Source organism: Diadema antillarum, unplaced genomic scaffold (assembly GCF_040938485.1).
Source record: "Diadema antillarum isolate AM-2024a unplaced genomic scaffold, OU_Dant_1.0 seq00000622_RagTag, whole genome shotgun sequence".
In the NCBI taxonomy this organism is placed as follows: Eukaryota; Metazoa; Echinodermata; class Echinoidea; order Diadematoida; family Diadematidae; genus Diadema; species Diadema antillarum.
The window spans coordinates 1,033,164-1,052,970 of record NW_027271545.1 but is presented as its reverse complement, the minus strand read 5'-3'; the positions used below and the strand labels follow the sequence as shown (position 1 = coordinate 1,052,970).

At 36.8% G+C, this 19,807-nt stretch overlaps 2 protein-coding genes across 2 annotated transcripts; one reads left to right on the top strand and one right to left on the bottom strand.

Moving 5' to 3' along the window:
- Positions 1–2,795: 2,795 nt before the first annotated feature.
- On the bottom strand, positions 2,796–9,647 carry LOC139736128 (BOS complex subunit TMEM147-like). Its single transcript, XM_071646860.1, has 6 exons — positions 9,522–9,647; positions 8,507–8,576; positions 8,032–8,097; positions 4,541–4,762; positions 3,872–3,993; positions 2,796–3,070 (listed from the first exon to the last, which is right to left on the bottom strand). The coding sequence occupies exons 1-6, from the start codon at positions 9,596–9,598 to the stop codon at positions 2,935–2,937; spliced, it is 693 nt and encodes a 230-aa protein (XP_071502961.1). The 5' UTR covers positions 9,599–9,647; the 3' UTR covers positions 2,796–2,934.
- Positions 9,648–16,163: 6,516 nt separating this feature from the next.
- On the top strand, positions 16,164–18,902 carry LOC139736116 (C-C chemokine receptor type 7-like). The gene is made up of 2 exons (XM_071646846.1): positions 16,164–17,071; positions 18,854–18,902. The coding sequence occupies exons 1-2, from the start codon at positions 16,164–16,166 to the stop codon at positions 18,900–18,902; spliced, it is 957 nt and encodes a 318-aa protein (XP_071502947.1).
- The last annotated feature ends 905 nt before the right edge of the window (positions 18,903–19,807 follow it).

Here is a 19,807-nt window from a genome sequence, read left to right as displayed (position 1 = left end):
TGTGTGTGTGTGTGTGTGTGTTTATATGATGTTTGTATATGTGCATAATAGACATTGCATAAGTCAACCTTGCATACAATTTGTAAGTCAACACATGGCATTATGGTAATAACCCTGACAGAAATATGAAAATATTAAAGGAATTGCATAGTTTTGGCTGAGAGGGGAGTTCAGATTTTTTACAAGATGAGAAAATTTGTATATTAAATATAAAAGAGCATACAGTTCTAAGAGTTAAAGTTAAAAAAAAGAAAGAAATTGAAATGGCTGACATATCCAGAAACAAAGAGGTCCCTATAAAAATGGGTCCCACCTTTTATTAGGACCACTTTGTTTTACTTTGTTGGTACCCCAGTCATTTCAATGCCAATGTTCATCAAATAAACTCTAAGTCCTCTAAGATTGTACGCTCTTATATATTTCATATACTATGTAAGTGGTTTTTGAATCCCAATCTAAACCAAAAATAAACCACCTCATGAGTTAGGGCTTAATTAGTGCCAACCAAGCCACATGTAAAACACAAGCATCTCCCCAATTGCTTTGTGGAATCTCCATGACATTGATATTGCTATGTTGGCAACCATACAGAAGGCTGGGGTAATAAAGTGACAACCTTTTGCATTGTGCCTGTGTGTGAATGCGTACACATTTGTGTACGGTTCTCTCTCCTCTCTCTCTCTCTCTCTCTTTCTATCTCGCTATCTATCTACTGTATACGCCATATATTTTGCAAGTCTAAATTTTAACGAATTGGGAATTCCCGACGATTTCACAAGTGGTTAAATTCACGATCGTGGAGTCTGTACTGAACAGAGAAGTGTACATGCGTACATCACATTCACACCGGGATCAGAGCCACTATTTTCATGTGTCTTTAATTTCAGGAGTAGAACCTGACTCGCTAAATTCGCGAAAATAAAAACCTCGCGTAATATTCGGCATATACAGTATCTGTAAATCTATCTACAACATTACCTAAAATTTCACCTTTCTACAGCTGTATCTATCTGGTCTGTACTAAGCCCTCATCAAACCTGCAAAAGTTTCAGTCTTGGTATAAAAATATGGACAAAATGTCCTGCGGAAGTTCCTCTATCATACAGTACACACACTCCACAAAATGTGTCTTTATCATGTTGTTCAGAGCTAGAATGTATCCCAAAGACGTGTTTTATTCATATCATACACAGTGCCAAAGTACACTGTAAAAGTGTAACATACATATATTTGTATCACTAAAATTCACATTCATAATCACACTTCTTATGTCTTTACACCTTGAGTCCTTGGTGTATTAGACTAATACTACATACACAATGAGAAACATAAACTACATGACACAATCTGACAATGCTACATATACATGTACCTACTACAGTGCACTCCCGTTATAACGAAATGCTCGGGACCGGCAGTTTTCTTTCGTCATAACGAAATTTCGTTATAACCGAACAAATACAATATATAACGAAAACAAGGAAACCACGTATATATATCATATTCTGTTTGCTGAATACTCATCATACACTTGAAAGCTATGTGAAATGTGATGGGATAACTGTAATAATAAACGCAAGTTCCCCTCAGAAACTGTGCGTGACACAAGGAGGGAACACACAGTGGTGTGAAGCCTTCATCATGCAGAGACGCTATGTATGCATGTTCCGTTACGTATTTTCGAAAGCAATTTGCATTTCGTTATAACGGAGCACATTTCTTTTGTTTTTCTTTGTCTGTGGCGCTTGGAAAAGACTTCGTTATAACGGAAATTTCGCTATAACCGTGTTCATTATAAGCGAATTTTGTGCCATAGACTTTAATGGTGATAATTTTGGGACCAGAAGATTTACTTCGTTATAATGAAATTTCGTTATAACCGTGTTCGTTGTAACGGGAGTGCACTGTATTGAAGGGAGGTCCACCATGTAGTTTTCAGGCCTTTGATATTTCAACGAAATGAGTTCCAGCTCTTTAGCTACCATGTGTAGCAGCAGTGCATCTGTTTAAAAGCAAATCACTATACTGCTAGGGAAAAATAAATAAAACACCACACATTTCACTCATGATCAAGAAACTTGGGCACACTGAATGGATTTAACCTTTCAAAAGGGAAAGAAAAAAAATCCTGGTTGTTAGGATCTTCAGTTAGAAATTACCCAAGTATCCGTTAACATTTGCTGCCAGCAAGTACAACATTTAGCACATAATGGTTCCAAACAGTACGGCCCTTTGGAGCCATTTCTGCAACCGTAGCTCAGCAGCTTTATTGTATTAAAGCTGCCATCCAGCAACTAGAGCAACACAGCATGGGTAACAATTCTCCCCTGCTTCAGAGAAGAGACTCCTTTCTTATGGTTGGCAAGTGATATTTCTGTATGCAATGTTCACAAGACACTAGTCTCATTGCAAGGCTTTGAGTTTGTATACTCTGTAACTGAGAATTTGCAATATTTGGAGACTATCTGAAGGAGGCTTCTACCAATAATCACAATTTAAAAAAAAAGAAAGAAAACAAGACATCTGTCTCTAATATAAACACAAAATAAACAAGTACAGGAAATCATCCCAAATAAACTTGATATACTCAGACAAAATGGATTACTGGAAGGCCTGAAATAATGGGGACAAAGAGTCTGCAATTTCTCACTCTATAAAAAAACAAACAAAATAACAAACAAAATAACAAACAAATCTGCACATTGAATGTCATTGAGATGACTATGACAGTTTTGGAAAAGTCATAAAATCATAGAACAACATGCAGATATTTAAACCACTACATGTTGCTCTCTCACTGGCACACTCGGCATCGACTCAAGTACAGTAGTAGCCATGTGCATCAAGCGCATCCACAGGTGTGGTAGTCCCACAGTCCGATCAATTCACTTTTGTGAAACCATGAATAGTACCATCCCTTCAATCCCATGTGTCTCATTTCGTGTAATGATTGGCAGTGCCCTGCAGTCCCACATAAAGCTGCAGGGCTACAAAACCGACTGCAGTCGTATACAGAGCCTTGGCAAGCAGTAGTGTCCATGAACCTAGACCAGCAGCATGGATCAGAATTCTGAAAAAGAGCAGAATAATCCAGAATTTGATGATACAAATGTATTGTTATAAGATCGTCTCTCATCTTCTGTATACTTTACACTTTCTCTGTCTTGACAAGGGATACATTACGTGTTTTTGTTGCAGGTATACACACATAACAAGTAACATTATTTTTCTTACTATTAGCTGACTACGTTAAAAAAACACAAAAATCAAAACAAAACAGAAACACGTGGATTCTGTTGACGAAATTTAATGTTTTGCTTTAACAGAGCAATCCTAACTTTGCAGAAAAGAGTTGTAACTGCTGAAATACTGACCAAAAACATCAAATTTTTTGTCTGACTTCACTCCATTCACAAAAGTCATCACAAAATACTGATGGGGAAAATACATTGCACTCCCATTTCAACAGAGTCCTCAGGACTGGTGGTTTTCTCTTGTTACATTGATTTTTTTCCCTTTTTTTTCAATAACCAAACAGTAAAATTTACAGTAAACTCCCATTACAACGATCAAAGCTATAATGACATAAAAATTCAGTTTGCAACATTACCCACTCATTGTTTGTTATTGTTTATTTTATCGGCTGTAACGAAATTTCAATATAAGGACAGAAACCTGCCGGTCCCGAGGACTTCCATATAATGGGAGTCCACTGTACTCAGATATGATTTATGACAATTTCAGGACCTGAATTTTTGCTTTATTGAAACAAGAATTTTGTTATAATCAATTTACAATGTGCTGGCTTACCCTATTAGCCTATGACTGCTTTAACATGCAAAACAATGCAGAATTCAAGTTTTATACTTACTCAACAACAAGGGGCTTGTAGCAACTGAGGCCAAGAAGTGTCATGACGATCGGCTGGACAGATTTGTTGAGATCATGACGGCTCCATAGCCACACTAGCGCTGCTGTAGAAATGTGCTGAACCTGCAGCCAAGTGGACGAGGCCAAATATAATAACCTGTTCCATTTGTGACTCTACATTACAAAACTGCAAATGGTTGATTTTCCTGCAGGCATGAAATATGATTTTCCAATTGACAACTAAGGTAATTTTCAAAATTTGTGTATTTTCCTTTACAGAGTTACTCTTTATTCTTGTTAATCTGAAATTCTGAAGCATAAAGATAAGTACAAAAAAATCTGTGTGTGTTTTTTTTTTAATGTTTTGTTTTATTTTGTTTTTTGGTGTTTTTTTTTTGTGTGTGTGTGTGTGTGTGTGTGTGTTTTGGTGTAGCTTCTGTGGACCCTACCTATCCCCCCCCCCCCCCCCCCCATGATAGGACATTGGTTTTCTAAACTTTTCTTCTTTCTCATTTGATACAAAGGACACTATTGCATACAGGCAAAGGGAAAGAGAAAATGCATGTGTGGCGATACACACCATCATGACAGGTTTAATGGATTGCATTACTTATGTACTCATTTAGTGGATGCATAAAAATATGAAAGATGAGGGGCAGATTATACTCACAAGATTAACATTGGACTCCAGGCTGAGTTGAATGTACTTCCAGTCAAATTCTGTCCCTCTGGCCCCGACCCAGAGAGGCACGACCCGGGTCATGACAAGCTCTGCCGTGGCCCAGCCGACACCTGCAACCAGGAACTTCTGCTCCCCCTTTGCTGATACACTGTTCAGAATGAAGTAGAAGCCAACCAGGTCCCCTAGGTCGACAGTTGACTTCATGAACTCCTGTGTCGTGCCAAGATAAAAGCAATCACTTTGGATTTTCAATCACTATTTGTTACTCTTTTTGTTTTTATAAAAGAAAAGCATGCAAAACCTCATAATTAATGCTTGTTGTTGTTTGCTTGGATCTTTTCTCTCTTTTTTTTTGTCTTCTTTTCATCTTTTCCTTTTTTGTTTTAATAGTTTGTGTTGCATTTCAAAGTAATGATATTACAGCATTGGCATGCAGGACTTTGTTATTCACAGTGCTTTTGGAAAATTTGGATGCTAAAAACATGCATGTTTCTACTGCCACACAGTATTGTATTTCTGCAAAAATGTCATCAGTTGCAATTTGAAATTGAATTGCCATATCTCTGTTTGGTACCCAAGATGGCTACTGTGTCATGTACAGTACATGTAACACATTCACTGAAGTGCAGTCATCGTAACACGTACATGAACATAGGCCTACTAGTTTGGACACCCGGTCCTGTATATGGTGTTGATGCCACAGAGTATTCAGAATTAAAAATAGATAAGAGACAATAGCAAATCACTTTTTCTGATATACTGTGTAACTACAATCTTTGTAAACCTATGACTCGGAGATGCATATAACCGATGTCATCTTTATGTTGCTCCTGCTGAGCTTTCACACAGTCATGTTTCATATCTATGCACACTAAAGGGCAAGTCCAAGATAAGGTCCCCTCAGAAGGCAAAATTTCATCTTTGCTCAATATTGACATGTTTGGTATCATTTTGAAGCTTGTGAGTTGAAGTTTTGATTTCCGTGGAGGAAAAAATGATATTATGTAAATTTATGCAAATATCAAGGGCTTCATTTGCATATATGTGAAACACAGCATTACGTAAGGGACATTTATAAAAAATCATATTAATTCAAAGGAAAGCAAATAATATTTGATTAATATGTGGACATAAGAAGTTCATCACATAGCTTAACTTGGTATGAAAATTTAGGGATTATGCAAATGATTATACAAATTAGCTCGTGTCCTATCATGAGATGTCCCATACATAACAAAATGAGGTCATTTTTTTAGGTTTATTCTGAAATTGCTAAGGTTATTTTAATGCCCTTTTGGAAAGTTCTAATTTATTGTTTAGAGAAATTAAATACTAAAGAAAAAAAGAAAAAAAAAAGTAAGAGAAATATTTTTTATTAGGCATTGAAATAATGTTATGTATGGGACAAATGCGCTACGTATGGGACATCCTCATACATATTGCATGTGAATGCATGTACATTGTAGCTAGCTGGGAAGGTCTCTCAGTACACAAATGGTCAATCATCCTGAAGAAAGCATCCCAACATTGTAGCTACTTTTTGAGTTATAGACACTTGAAACAATACATGAACTTGACTGAACAATTTTCAGACAGGGGGAGGGGAAAATGGCAAAATACACAATGAAAAATCAGCATTAAAGGGATGGTACAGTTTTTTGTAGAAATGGGGATTCAGTTTTCAACATTTAAAGAGATGATTGGAAACCAATTATATGAATTACTTAGGAGCATAAAATCCTTAAGACTAGAGGAATTCAAAGTTTATGTGATGGAGATCCAATTTGAAATGGTTGTGATATATGTAGAAAAAAAAAATTAAATGTGAAATGATTTTTTTTTTTAATTGCAAGTGATACACAAATTGTCCTTATTCAGTTTTCAGTAGTAGCCACAACAAAATTCATGGGTATACATACTGAGGTGTGACTCGAATCGATGATCTGACTGCTAGACAGACATCATATACAATGTATCTACTCGATCACTGGGGTTCCACGCAGCAGGTATTGCTTATTTATTAAACTTAATATTTCTTGTGTCAAGTTGTTTTTTTATTGAAACTAAATGGCAAACTGCCCTTCATCAATGGAAGTTAACACTTTAAACTACCAGGTACTGTAAACGTGGAAATTTTCGCGGTACATTAATTTTCGCGGATTTCGCGCTACGCTCGGCTAGCGCGAATTCAAAAACGCGCGAATATATCGTCACAATTTTCTACGCACATTTTGAACGGGATGAACTGTGTGCGCTTCATCGATGATACTGCTACGTAGTACAATGTACAGGCATGTTTACGCTACTAGTACTGTGCGAAGAGACGATACCCTAGATTGCTGTGTACTGTAGCATGCATGTGTGCACCGCACGCATCGATGCTACAGTCCCCCGTGACTACGGTACTAGAGTCACAGCTGTATTACGTATTTGAGTGCTTGTACTCGCAGTCGAGCCGCTCGCTTGTCGTACGCTTTCAATTTTTCAGTAGTAACTATCCTGATGAAAATAGGGCATACATATTCAGGTTGGTCATAAAAAATATAGAATATGATTGAATGTGATTATGATGGTAAATATCTGGGGAATATTGTTCCCTTGTCAATCTGGATCAGTATTTTAGTAATTTCAACTGATTCCGCCTCAATAATTATGCAAAAATTTGTTAATGGGTATTTTGCAAAATACCCTATGCTTCTCCACACACTTAACGAATGGGGGACAAAGGGCATGCATACCCAGGTTGGTCATAAAAATATAAAAATATGATTGAATATGATTATGATGGTGAATATTTGGGGAATATTGTTTCCTTGACAATCTGAATCAGTATTTGAGTAGTTTCAACTGATTCTACTTCAATGATTATGCAAAATACCCATAAACATGGTTCTTCACACACTAAATGAATGGGGGACAAACTGTCCCATACGTAACTGTCCCATACATAACACGTCATGTCTGTCTTTAATTAGAACCTGTAATTAGAGCTTTTTGCCTAATGACATGAAACTTGTACCTGTGATAATCTTGAGTGTTGTGACTTTCATCACAGTGAGTTACAAGTTGTAGAAGGATATACTTTCAGAGAGTTTTGAGGTTGAAAAAAATGTTCAAAAAAACAAAATTTTTCTGGTCCCATACGTAACGGCACATATTTTCTCTTCTAGAACGTAATTGTCAAGGTCATTTTTCTCAATTTTTTTTTTAAACAAGATTATACTTCTCCTAGATATCAATCACCATGATGAAGTTCAATATGATCAAAGGCCATAAACACTATTTTTCAGGTCATAAAAGTCTCTGAATGTCCCATACGTAACGTGCGTGTTATCTTGGACTTGCCCTAAAGACCTCTCAATACATACAAATATCCCATTCACATACTAACCGATGCCTACAAGTTCAACAATACATCTTGGTGCTTGTAAGTATGCAGATCAAATAACTTGTGTACTATTTTAAATTACCAAACTTACCCCCATAATGTCTAAATGGTTGGTTCCACCTTCTGATGTTGGAAAGAAAGTAGCTAAAATCATCATCTGCAAACAGAACATGAAAATAGATGATGGATATGAATGGTGTTAATACACAATATAAATTAAAAAGTCTTGATCTTTCCACAAAATTATCATTACCACAATTGCTTTGGGAATATACATACATTTTGTTCATGTGCATCTGGTAAAATCCAGCATGACTTGAAAGGGACAATAACTAATGTAATGCAAATTATTTGTAATATTGGGGAAGAATGAGCTGAAGAAGAACATGACATTTATGAACACATCACAAAATGATCTCAGTGAAACTTACACTGTACATGCCAACATGTATGTAAATTGTAGGCCTACATGTACACTGCTTGAAAATGTCCTTGTAGATGTCACTGAAATCAGCAATATCAATACACTGACATATTTTCATAAATTGCCATTGTACCATACCTACCTTACACAGCTGAGTGAAAAGATAAGCTGTTCCAGCCTGCACACATTTCCAAAAAGCACTGTATTCCGACCTGAAAATTAAAACAAAAACAAATATCGCAGACTTGTAACTTTGAATGTCTACATTTCTAATTTGTAGTTTCACTTAAATTTAATTAGTCGTATTAATTTTCCCCCTTTTTTTATACTTTGAGATTGACAGATTGAAGCCTGCTGTGAGGGAATGCTTAACCACTGCACTGTCGTCTTCTTCTTCTTCCGATAAGTAGATATCTAGGCCTAGACTCTACCTCACTCTCAAGTCAAAAGAGTATCGTCGTAAAGGTTACTGTCCTGGGACCTTGACCTTGTAAGTTGTGTATGTGGACATTACATGTTGTGGAAGAAGATACGGCCAACAAGGGGCTGCACTAAGCTAATCAAACTGTGTCTTCATACCCCGTGTATATCAATGTGCACTGTAGCAGAGACTCTAACTCTCCCGTTTTCGACGGGAGATCTCCCACCGAAAACCCATTTTCGCAAAATCTCCCGTTCTCCCGCTTGAGATTTAATTTCTCCCGCCCTGACTCTTTGTCTCCCGTTGGACAGGATTTCTTACTTATTTCTATCGTATGTTGAAAGAAATAAGCCTTAGATAGCACCAGAGAGCATCTAGAACCCTATAGGAACTTCGCACTTCGCACACATCAAGTTGGAGTCTCCCGTTTGCTAGGGGTTTCAGGCGGGAGAATCTCCAGATCAGAAGATGCTTTGGGTTGGAGTCTCTGCTGTAGTTGTACATTACAATAACAGAGGCAGGCGATAGCTTGGAAAGCGGTTAACCAACGCGAACGACGGATCTTCCGAGCATCAAATACAATGTCAATGTACTACTAGGCATTCTACAAGAATCATTAGAAGACACAAAAATAAATATGAGGGACTAGGAAGTGGCTTGCTGGTTATCTTAGGCAGTCACAGAGAGCATAAACTTGAGCTCAATACAAATAAGACAAAACTGAAGAAATACTTACAGCCCGGAACATTTGTAGACTATGAAGTATGGAATATAGGCAAGAGCCACGCAATTTCCGAAATGAAAAAGAGTCATGATGAGAGAATTTTAACACGGCTGTTCTCTCTGCCCACACACCTTTGACACATGCAAAAGATCAGAATAAGATGCCATTCGCTCAAACACAGAGGGCGTCCTTTCATCCAGCAAGTTGATAATATTCTGACAGAACTCCGACTACAAAGCCAAAAATGATGAATGTCGCTTTTTTTTTTTTTTATGTGCAGTTTATTTTGAAAAAAAGAACTTTAAGCTTACCTCCCCGCATCGCCGGAGTTCACTGGAAATCGATGAGTTCGAAAGTAGATTTCTAAGGTTAGGGCCTACATGATTATCTTCAATAATGTAGGTTTTCCCGTTCATTTTTCAAAGTTTTTCAGTTCAACCTTAACAGATCTGTAATTCAAAAACTTTTCGTCCCGATTGAGAGATCTGGAATATGTCAGTCAAAGTTTCAATTTCGTCTTTTATTGATTAATTTCGAACAAAGTCTCTTAAATTTTGTCATTTGTCACGCATTCTCGTCATTTGCAGTTACTATTCAAATTCGTCAATCACACTCGCTACATACATTCAGCAAAATCAATTTCACCCGGCCTTTCATAGTGCAATCATTTTCGTCAAATTTTCCTTCACTTGTGATTTCTTGGTTACCGGTATTTCATTTTTCCTGCGACCGTTCACTTTTTACACATTAAGAAGGAACATCGTGTACCCCACCCACCCCCCCCCCCACACACACACACTTTTTTTTTTGTTTTCAGTGATCTTTTTATTAATTCCATTTCCTTTGAGAATATAACAATTCAAAAAAAAATTACACACTTTCTACATAACATCTGTCATAAATCATGTAGATATTCCTACAGTTATGAGACATAATCCATAATCCATAAAACAAGAATAATCATTCAATTCATTTTAAGGCAGATATCAAACAGAAGAGAGGAAATAGAATGAATTATCCGATCATTCCTTTTTAACTACAAAACAAACAAGCAGAATTCATATACGCATTTGTGAGCAATTTAGCCAAACACTAAAGAAACAGGAAATGAAATTTCTATTATATCAAAAGAACGATGACAACAACAACAACATAAACCACCCTCATTCCCACCTTTCCACCATACCCAACCCTCACCTACTCATAATTTTAAACTTTAAACCCCCCCCCCAAAAAAAAAACGTCCTTCTCATCTCTAAACCACCTCCCTACCCTCTACACTACATCCACCTCCTTACCCGAGACAGACACACTCCCTCTCATCCACCTCTCATCTCATCCACCTTTCATCCACCCACCCATTTACACACCCACCCTGCACACACATCCGCTTAAACACACACACACACACACACACACACACACATCCACTTAAACACACTTCCACACCCCCTGCACACACATTCACTCACCACAACACACAGTTATTTCTGCTCGCATTCAGAACATAATAATTATGCTAATTATGCTTAGGATATATGCTGCATACACACAATACATGCATGCACATACACATATCATACACACAATATACATATCCACATACCTGCATATATATTTTATATACACAATACTTATCTCTGAACTCAAAAATATCTAAAGAAAAGAAGTCAGTAATCAAACACACACAAAAGGGGAGAAGTACGGATGCATAAATAAACTAATCCTTTACAAATTTTTTAAACATTCCCATTTCAGCAAATGCAAACCCGGTTTATTTCTTCTTATGGCAATATCATTCTCTTCCTTTCGACATGTCATTAATGCCTTTTTTAATTCTACCAATGTCGGTGTTATTAACTGTGACCTCGCTTTATATAACATATGTTTAACTATAAGAATAAGAGTGTTGTACAGTTTGATTCTGTGAGAAGTTCCTTCTAAACCAATATGTATATCCCGCCAAGCTAAATTACGTAACTCTTCTAACTGAAAGTACTCAATGAAATCATGCCATAAAGATTTAACTTTTTCACAGTTCCAAAATAAATGCGAGTAAGTTTCAGAGCTTTTTCCACAAAAGGAACATAAATTATCAGCCACAAAACCAAATTTTAGGAGCTGTTCCTTAGTATAAATCGCCCCGTGTAATAACACACACACACATACGCACTAGACAAACACACACAAACACACGCACACACACACACACACACACACACACACACACACACATACCTACACGCATACACCCTCACGTAAGCCATCCCACAACAACAACAAAACACAAGACACACATCGAAACATGCGATCTCACACACACACAACACACCCTACTCAGAGCACACACGGAGACAAACAAAAATGTAGGCCTGTAGAGACACAAACGGAAACAGTGATCCAAGACAAATAAAGAGAATGTGTGATAAATGACTAAAATTGAAAAGACTTTGTTCGAAAATGATCGACTATTAACTTGAATGAAAAAAAAAAGTTTGAAACAGGCCGATACCAAAACAATAAATTTAAATGACCTCACGTCCATTTGACTCTACGCAGATAAAAGCTATTGAGATCACCACTTACCTGAGATGTCATGACGTCAGTATCTCGGTAATCTGTCGTAAATCTATTACGATTAAAAAAAAAAGAGAGAGAATAAGTGAAACGGAATATAAAATTGGCACCGTCGTCAACTTGGTCGTGTTCAATTTCAGCCAAGGCAGTGAAAATGTATTAATATGTCACTTCATTTAGGCCTTAGTTTTTCTTCTTTTTGTTTACCTTAAACAAAGAGAAAGTTTTCTAGGTGAAATGGTCATGACACTTCAGCTATCACAGTTGACTTTTAACTTGTTCCAAACGGGAACCTGGTGGCCTGTGTCTTATTAAGTCTATGAGGAATCCGGAATTCAGTATGGAACGCCCAGGCTAAATTTGATAAGCACCAAACAATTGCTTCTACATCTATCATATATAACCTGTGGACGTTTATTCAGATGGATATAAAGGAGAGAAGTATTATACTCATAAGCCTCTACATAGATCGGTGACATCACAAATTGTTCGCAGTCTCGCCGCGATCCCTCTCCTCAGTCGGTCAACCATGCTTTGCATGCATGTTTATTTCTTTGTTTCTTTTTTATTATTATTATTAAAGGATGGAACTCATTTTGACCATCTAGGCCTACTAGTAGTACATGTATCAGATTTATGAAGGGGGCCGGGGAAATTTATCCCCCCCCCCCCCCCCATCACATGGTGATTTGGGGAGGGGAGTCAGCAAAATCAACCCGGCCCAAAATGAAGGAAGAGGCGAAGAGTCATATCAGCACTCACACAGACAGGAATATCTGGCTAAAGAAAAGCGAAACGAAGAAAGATAGGCCTACTTAATTGGTACCGTATAGGATTATCACACAATAATGTCCTAAGCTATACTTCCCATCGCTAGCGCATATCTCCAGTCCCCAGATTCCTAGCTTCCGTGCATGTTACACTTTCGTACACTGTCTTTTTGGAGGAGAGTTGGCTCGCTTTGTGTTGTACAAAGGCCTATAGTTGGGTAGTTATCAGGCAGAATGTAAAAAGCCATCTTACCACATCAATAACTGCAATCTCATGAGATGCCATGTAGGGGCCTATTTCGTGAAATCAGCTTGTAATGAAACTATCACAGCTATAACACTTTCAAAATAAATACAGACTGGTTATTGTATAGTCACGTGTCAGTTGAGTTGTATCTCCTTTGGAGCATTGTAACCAAAACGCGGTGATTTGCAATGAAATTATTATCTTTTACCCTAAACACATGATTTTTTTTTTCTAAGAGAGAAAAAGTTAAAATACGTCGTACTAGATTCTTTTGAGTCAATGCACTGGCCTGATCAGTATGACTTAGGATTGCTTTAAAAAAAAAAAAATGCTTAGATTCAAGTCCAGCACAACGCAATTCACATCTCGTTGTAAATTAATGCGGAGAAGCACGTTAGACAGGCATCATAAGCTGTGAGTAAACAAATGGATGTTTACAGTGAACATAATTGTCAATATCATGGATTGACCTCAGTTAATGATTTACAAGATCCCGGATATTGCGCGTTTTTTTAAAGGAGTAAGATACAACTTATTCATATTCCTTTTGTATTAGGATGAAAATGAAGAGTTTGTTCGCTAAAACCGATAAGTCCATTTTTGAAGATTTTTAAGTACGGTCTCTGTCATAAAGTACAAAACAATACCTTTTAAATCATATATTGGTCACTACATTATAAAGGTACATTTTTGAAGTTATGGTCAAAAGAAACAAAAATTTTCTCATTGTTTTCTTTATTTTTCTTGACCCTTAATCGCACATATCTCCATTTGGCAAATATGGACTTATCGGTTTTTGCAAACAAACTCTTCAAATAAAGATTTCGTGCAATTTGACTCCACTTTGTTTTATGTACGTTGAAATATACATGTAGTGCATTTCCACGATATCATCGCCAATGTGAAAGCGAAGGCATTAATACAAATTATACCAATGTTGACAGGCAGGAACCTCTTTTAAAGGACAAGTCCACCTTCATACACATAAGGATTGAGAGAATGCAGCAATATTAGTACAACACATCAGTGAAAGTTTGAGGAAAATTGGACAATCCGTTCAAAAGTTACGAATATTTTAAGTATCTGCGCAGCCACTGCTGGAAGAGAAGACTACTACAGTGTATGATGTCACATGCGTACAACTATATAAGGAAAATAAAAAGAGAATTTCACAAAACTTTATTTTTTGAATAAAGTGCACAGTTTTTCGACTTGCAACTGACGTATGTTAAGGGTAATATTATTCCCACTGCCTTCTGAAAGAGAGAAGTCGAGTGTTCTTTTGTTATGCGAGAAAATTGGAAATATGTTGAATTTTCTTTATTCTTTCTTTATATCGTTGTACTCATGTGACATCACAAGCTATAGTAGTCTTTTCATCCAGCCGTGACTGAGCAGAAACTTCAAAAATTCATAACTTTTTAACAGATTGTCCGATTTTGCTCAAACTCTCACTGATGTGTTCTACTAATATTGCTGCATTCATTCAACCCACATGTCTATGAAGGTGAACTTGTCCTTTAAGGGATCGTATAGTTTTGGTCAAGACCTAAATTCAAGTTTCTCATATATTGAATGAGATAATGAGAAATCTATTTTGAAATATCAACATGTAATTCCAAGAGGGATTCAACGTTTATTTGATGAAAATTGGTATTCCAAAACTGATTTTCATGAATAAACTTTGAATTCGTCTCCAATTCAATTCAAATGATTTTATTGCCATATAAAGTAATACAAAGTAACATACATAACGATTACATGAGTACATAACGTTTAAAGGAACTTTAAATCACATACGTTTCAACAAAACATGAATACAATTTTAAAAATTGTATCAACTCTGGTTTGAATGAATAAGCAAGTCAGCAATACAATCTTAATTTATAATGGTCTTAGACTGGTATGCTCTGTATTATTTCATAAGTGGTTTCTTGGCATCTCGCAAAAGGTTAAAAACACAATCCTCATCTCCACCATCCCTTTAAGCAGTGCTTGAAATATTGAGCAAATGAAGAATTTTCGTCGTGATTGACGTTCTTCTTTAATTCAGTCCAAGTTATTATTTGTTATTCATTTATCATGTATATATCAGTTAAATTGAATCAAAGAGTAAAAACTCAATATGACTAATTCCAGCAATCATACAAAATTGATATTGTTCACGTGTAGAATTAAACCGATACATGTAAAACCGCACACCGTGTTCAAACCTTCTTTGATGGAAACAACTAATTTTAAGTTCACTAAATTATTTTAAAAAAAAGCTCGGTGTTTTTATCATTTTTACATGAAAGTGCGATGATGACCACAACCAAATGACTAAAATACTACGATTTCAAAGGTGTCCTATCAAAGTACATTTTAGTCTTCCAATATCTTTCCTTTTGAAAAGTAAAAGAAAAACAAGATTAGAAAATAAAAGGACCACAGAAAGACTTAATAAATTGAGGAAGGGAAACCAAAATGATCATTGTAAGGTACACCTATATACAATCACAAATGCGATCAGTCATCTTTAAACATCAAAAAGTGGGAGGTATCTATTCAAGACAGACACATCATGCAGTAATATAAAGAAACATAATAAAACAACGAAAAACAGAATAAATCAAATCGAAATTTGTCACAAGTCAAATAGACACACAAAGCAATCACACTGTAGCGAGTTAATTAGCAAAAAAAAAAAATGGTTACCGTTACCACCCGTAGGCGAGTTGATGTTTGAAGATCAATTCACTGGCGACGACTGCGAATGAAAATTTCTCATTATACTCTCCTGCTGATCTCGAGTGTCTGAAGATGATGACAAGCAATGCATGCAATATTAACTTTGTCCCTTTTTATGTGGAGTCTGTACACAGGATTTACATTCCCAAATTTGAATGTGAGCAAAAAGAAGTCTTCAAGTCGGATGTGAGACTCTTTGACAGTTGTAATCTTTTATCAGCTTCGATATTCCATTTACATTGCCTGGTGCGTAAGGAGGGATATTACGCCAGTTGGTTGACGATAAGGCAACGGTCTGAGGAGACTGATTCAGCAGCTAGTAAATGGGACATGGATTCTACAGCAACTGTGGCAGAGACATCCTCAGCCACTTCAGTGATAGTCGAAGAGACCATATTTGAGCCGGACATTGAATGGTCGAAGAAATATGACTCTTGGGTCACGTTTGTCTTCATCTGGCAATCGATTGCCAGTGCTGTCGGTATCCTTGGTAACGGTAGCATCTTCCTTCTGATCGTTTTTGTGAGGAGTCTGCGGACGGGATGCCACACGTTGCTCGGAAATCTCACAATTGCAAACATCTTAAACCTGAGTAGCCTGCTTATATTCGTAGTTGGACTACCCAGAGGTGTTTCGCCTGCAAAGACCTCGAAATGGATGGATATTGGTGGATCGCTGCGGCTTGGTAGTTCGACTGTGTTCATCCTCACGCTCGTTTCGCTTTCCATCGAGCGATACCAAGCAATAGCACGCCCTTTTGCATGCCGCAGCAGCCCAAAGGTCTTAATGTGGAGCACTATCATGGGCTCTTGGACATGTGGCCTGTTGTCCGCACTAACTTACAGTATCATCAAAGCTCTAAATCAAGATCTAAGTCAACGTCACGCCCTGGCATGTTTCTTATTTACATTCGGTATGTACCTGATCGCTCTGGTCTGCATGGCGTGCTGTTATTCCAGATGTTCTCGGATTTTGATGCGTCGCCACAGACAACTTCTAGCAAGAAATGGCGTGAATCGAGGTAGCTACCTAAGGAGACACAGGCAGGATCTTCGTTTGATAGCGATGCTTTGTACCACCACCTGTGTCTTCATGGTGTCTAGAGCTCCCGACTTTGTAAGTTGGATATGGAGCATAGTAACCGGTGACTACTCCTTCCACACGGAGGGATATCTAATCTTGATGTACTTCGTGGTGATTGGGGACAGCCTGACTCCATGTGTTGAACCTATTGTATGGTACACAATGAGCACTGTATTTCGCTCTCGCTTAAAAAAGACGCTACAATGCACGTATTGTTGAGTAGTAAATCGAGAGTAAAGCCACTGATGGAGCCGAAGAATGCATATTTATACGGCACATTCTTCGGCTCAAAAATGCATTTCCGCAAAATTAATAATTCATTTGGAATAATCTCGAAACTGAAGAATCAATTTTGATATTGTGAAGGATGTCAGTCACTTTATCATTGTTTTCATATTTCACATTGCTGTCTAATGTGCTTCTTAATGGCCTAACAATCGTTTTTGTCAGTGTTATACATAAATCATTTGGAAAAAAAAAATGTTATTATAACATCATTACAGTTTACAATATGTCCTTGCGAACAGATATTGATAAATTATCTAAGCTATATGAAGGAGATCATTATTTTAGTTGTTCTCCGTTAAGATAACTGCTCCATCGCCCGAAACTAGTTCTGGCACGATTGTGCTTAGTCTTTGTACATATTTACATAAAGGAGCTGCAAAATGACATCATGCCATGTTGTCAATAGAACGGAAAAAACTGGAAACAAATACTCAAATCCACGCGAACAACATAATCATAAATATGGGTTGTCGGTGATAAGAGAACATCTTCGCTCTGCTACATTGGTTTGCAGGACAGATGTTTGGCGAAAGAGCTATAGAGTGTAAAGAATCTGTTTAAGCTGCATGTACATAGCAAGTAGGAGAGATTCGACTTATTAAATATCAAGAGTATGAAAAAAAAACCAATGTTAATGAGGTTTGATTTTTAAAAAAAAGAGTAATGCACATTTAACAAGCATTTGTGTTTGATATGTAGACATATATTCAGGGAGCTTTTTACAAAATAATAAATTGACACTTCGATTTATTAGATCTGTTCGAAAAAAAGAGGGATTATTTAAAAACAGAACAAAGAGTGACGTAATTGAGAATGCCGTTGGAATGTTACTGTTGTTGTTTTCATTTTCGTCTTCACATAAGATATACACAATTTTGAGGAAGAATACCTAACACAGTATGAAGAAATGGGGAATTTCTCGATCAGCCGTATACGCAAAATATGACTCTTCTTCCACAGAGTCCAATATTTACGACACAAAGATAATACATCGTATATGCACAAACCATGCGGGAAAAAAATCCTCACGAAAATAATTTTCAGGACTGATAGAGTGGGATCTATAAAATCAGAGATGAGTAAAGAAAAGAAGAGCAAGGACAAGAAAAGGAGAAGAGAACAAACCTAAAACAAGGAGCACGACCCCTATACAGCCCCCCCCCCCCCAGAAAACATCAACAAACAAACAAACAAACCAGGTATACGTTTGATAATTCATTGTGTTTGATTTTATGTATTTCTTTTTGCTACAATTTACTCGGTCTAGATGATAAGATGATAACGTTTGAAAAGATCTGAAAGTTAATGCATTACGAATTTCATTGGGCAATCAAGCAAAATAAACATTGATATCAAAATGTAGAAAAGGTCTATTTTACAATTTAAGTATAAGTCGGTTTAGGTACATTTAAATTTTGATTTGATCTGAAGTGAATAATCAACGAAAATCTTCCAGAAATATCATCAGACATAATTCGGGAAAAATTATGCAATATCTGTTAAATCATCATACACTTATGTTTTCTTTCTTTTTTCTTTTTTTATAGCTCTGTTCAAGAGATTCTCTGTCTAAAATATAATGAGTAGTAGAAACAGAAAAGTATTGATTCACTCTCATTATCACACGACCCTTATGTCCCTTTTTGAAGGGCTGTCAGAGAACCCTATGCAGTAGATTACCAGACAGCGTTTCTGTAATCAATATGTACCACAAAAACGGATTTGTATATCAAATTCAAGCTTGATTCATTTTATACATGTGCATTCCATTTCAACTCAGCATCGATATAAATTCCAAGATATTTTGTCCTTTCACCTTTTCGAATTTGGGTATATTGGGTGATTTTTACATCTATAATGTATATTACACGTTGAGAGAATAAATTTTGCACCAAAATACGTGCTAACGGTCTTTGAATAACAGACAAATAATTTCCTCTGTGACACCCATTGATCCAAAAATTGCATTTTTTTTTTGGTTTAATATGGACTCCAAAACTGTAACATCTTTATTGCAGCAGATAATAGTATCATCCGCATAAAGATGAACACAACATGACTGAAAGTTTTGAGGCAGGTTATTAATGAAAACACAGAACTACAGAGGGCCAAGAAGAGAGCCCTGACACCAGACAATGCGTTGTTGACCTTAGTCACTATCCTCCTGCCTGAAAGGTAAAAAGGAAAGGTTCAGGCTTTCAGCAGAGGTTTCATCAGAACAATCTTTGAAAATATCTATACTTTAAAAAAAAGGTATCGCCTATTACAAGTTTGCACCCATAAAATTACAACGCAATGATGGTTGCACATGTCACAACGGTAAGTGATTCTGAAGAGCAGTAGTGGAACCATTCTTGATTTATTCACCATGCATTTCTTTATCCTCCATTTCCTCCTCCCTTGTTTGTTTTTACTCTTTTCCCGTTCTTTCTATTTTGTTGATTATGCGTTCCGCAGTTTCGAGGCATCCCCAGATGAATTGTAGCAGTTCTGTACTTCTCTCCACATTCTCTGTATGGTCACTGGTTGTGTAATTTTCAACTGCGATGATGTTCTCTTCGGATATTTCTGGAAACAAGTCCAGTACATTCCGGCCACTGCGT

Coding starts and splice junctions, on each gene's coding strand:
- LOC139736128 (XM_071646860.1), bottom strand. CDS start 9,598: ATGACTCTTTTTCATTTCGGAAATTGCGTGGCTCTTGCCTATATTCCA. Junction 8,098..8,506: donor TTTTCACTCAGCTGTGTAAG/GTAGGTATGGTA, acceptor TTCTGTTTGCAG/ATGATGATTTTAGCTACTTT. Junction 3,071..3,871: donor TACAAGCCCCTTGTTGTTGA/GTAAGTATAAAA, acceptor GCTCTTTTTCAG/AATTCTGATCCATGCTGCTG.
- LOC139736116 (XM_071646846.1), top strand. CDS start 16,164: ATGGATTCTACAGCAACTGTGGCAGAGACATCCTCAGCCACTTCAGTG. Junction 17,072..18,853: donor TGTGTTGAACCTATTGTATG/GTACACAATGAG, acceptor CCCTTTTTGAAG/GGCTGTCAGAGAACCCTATG.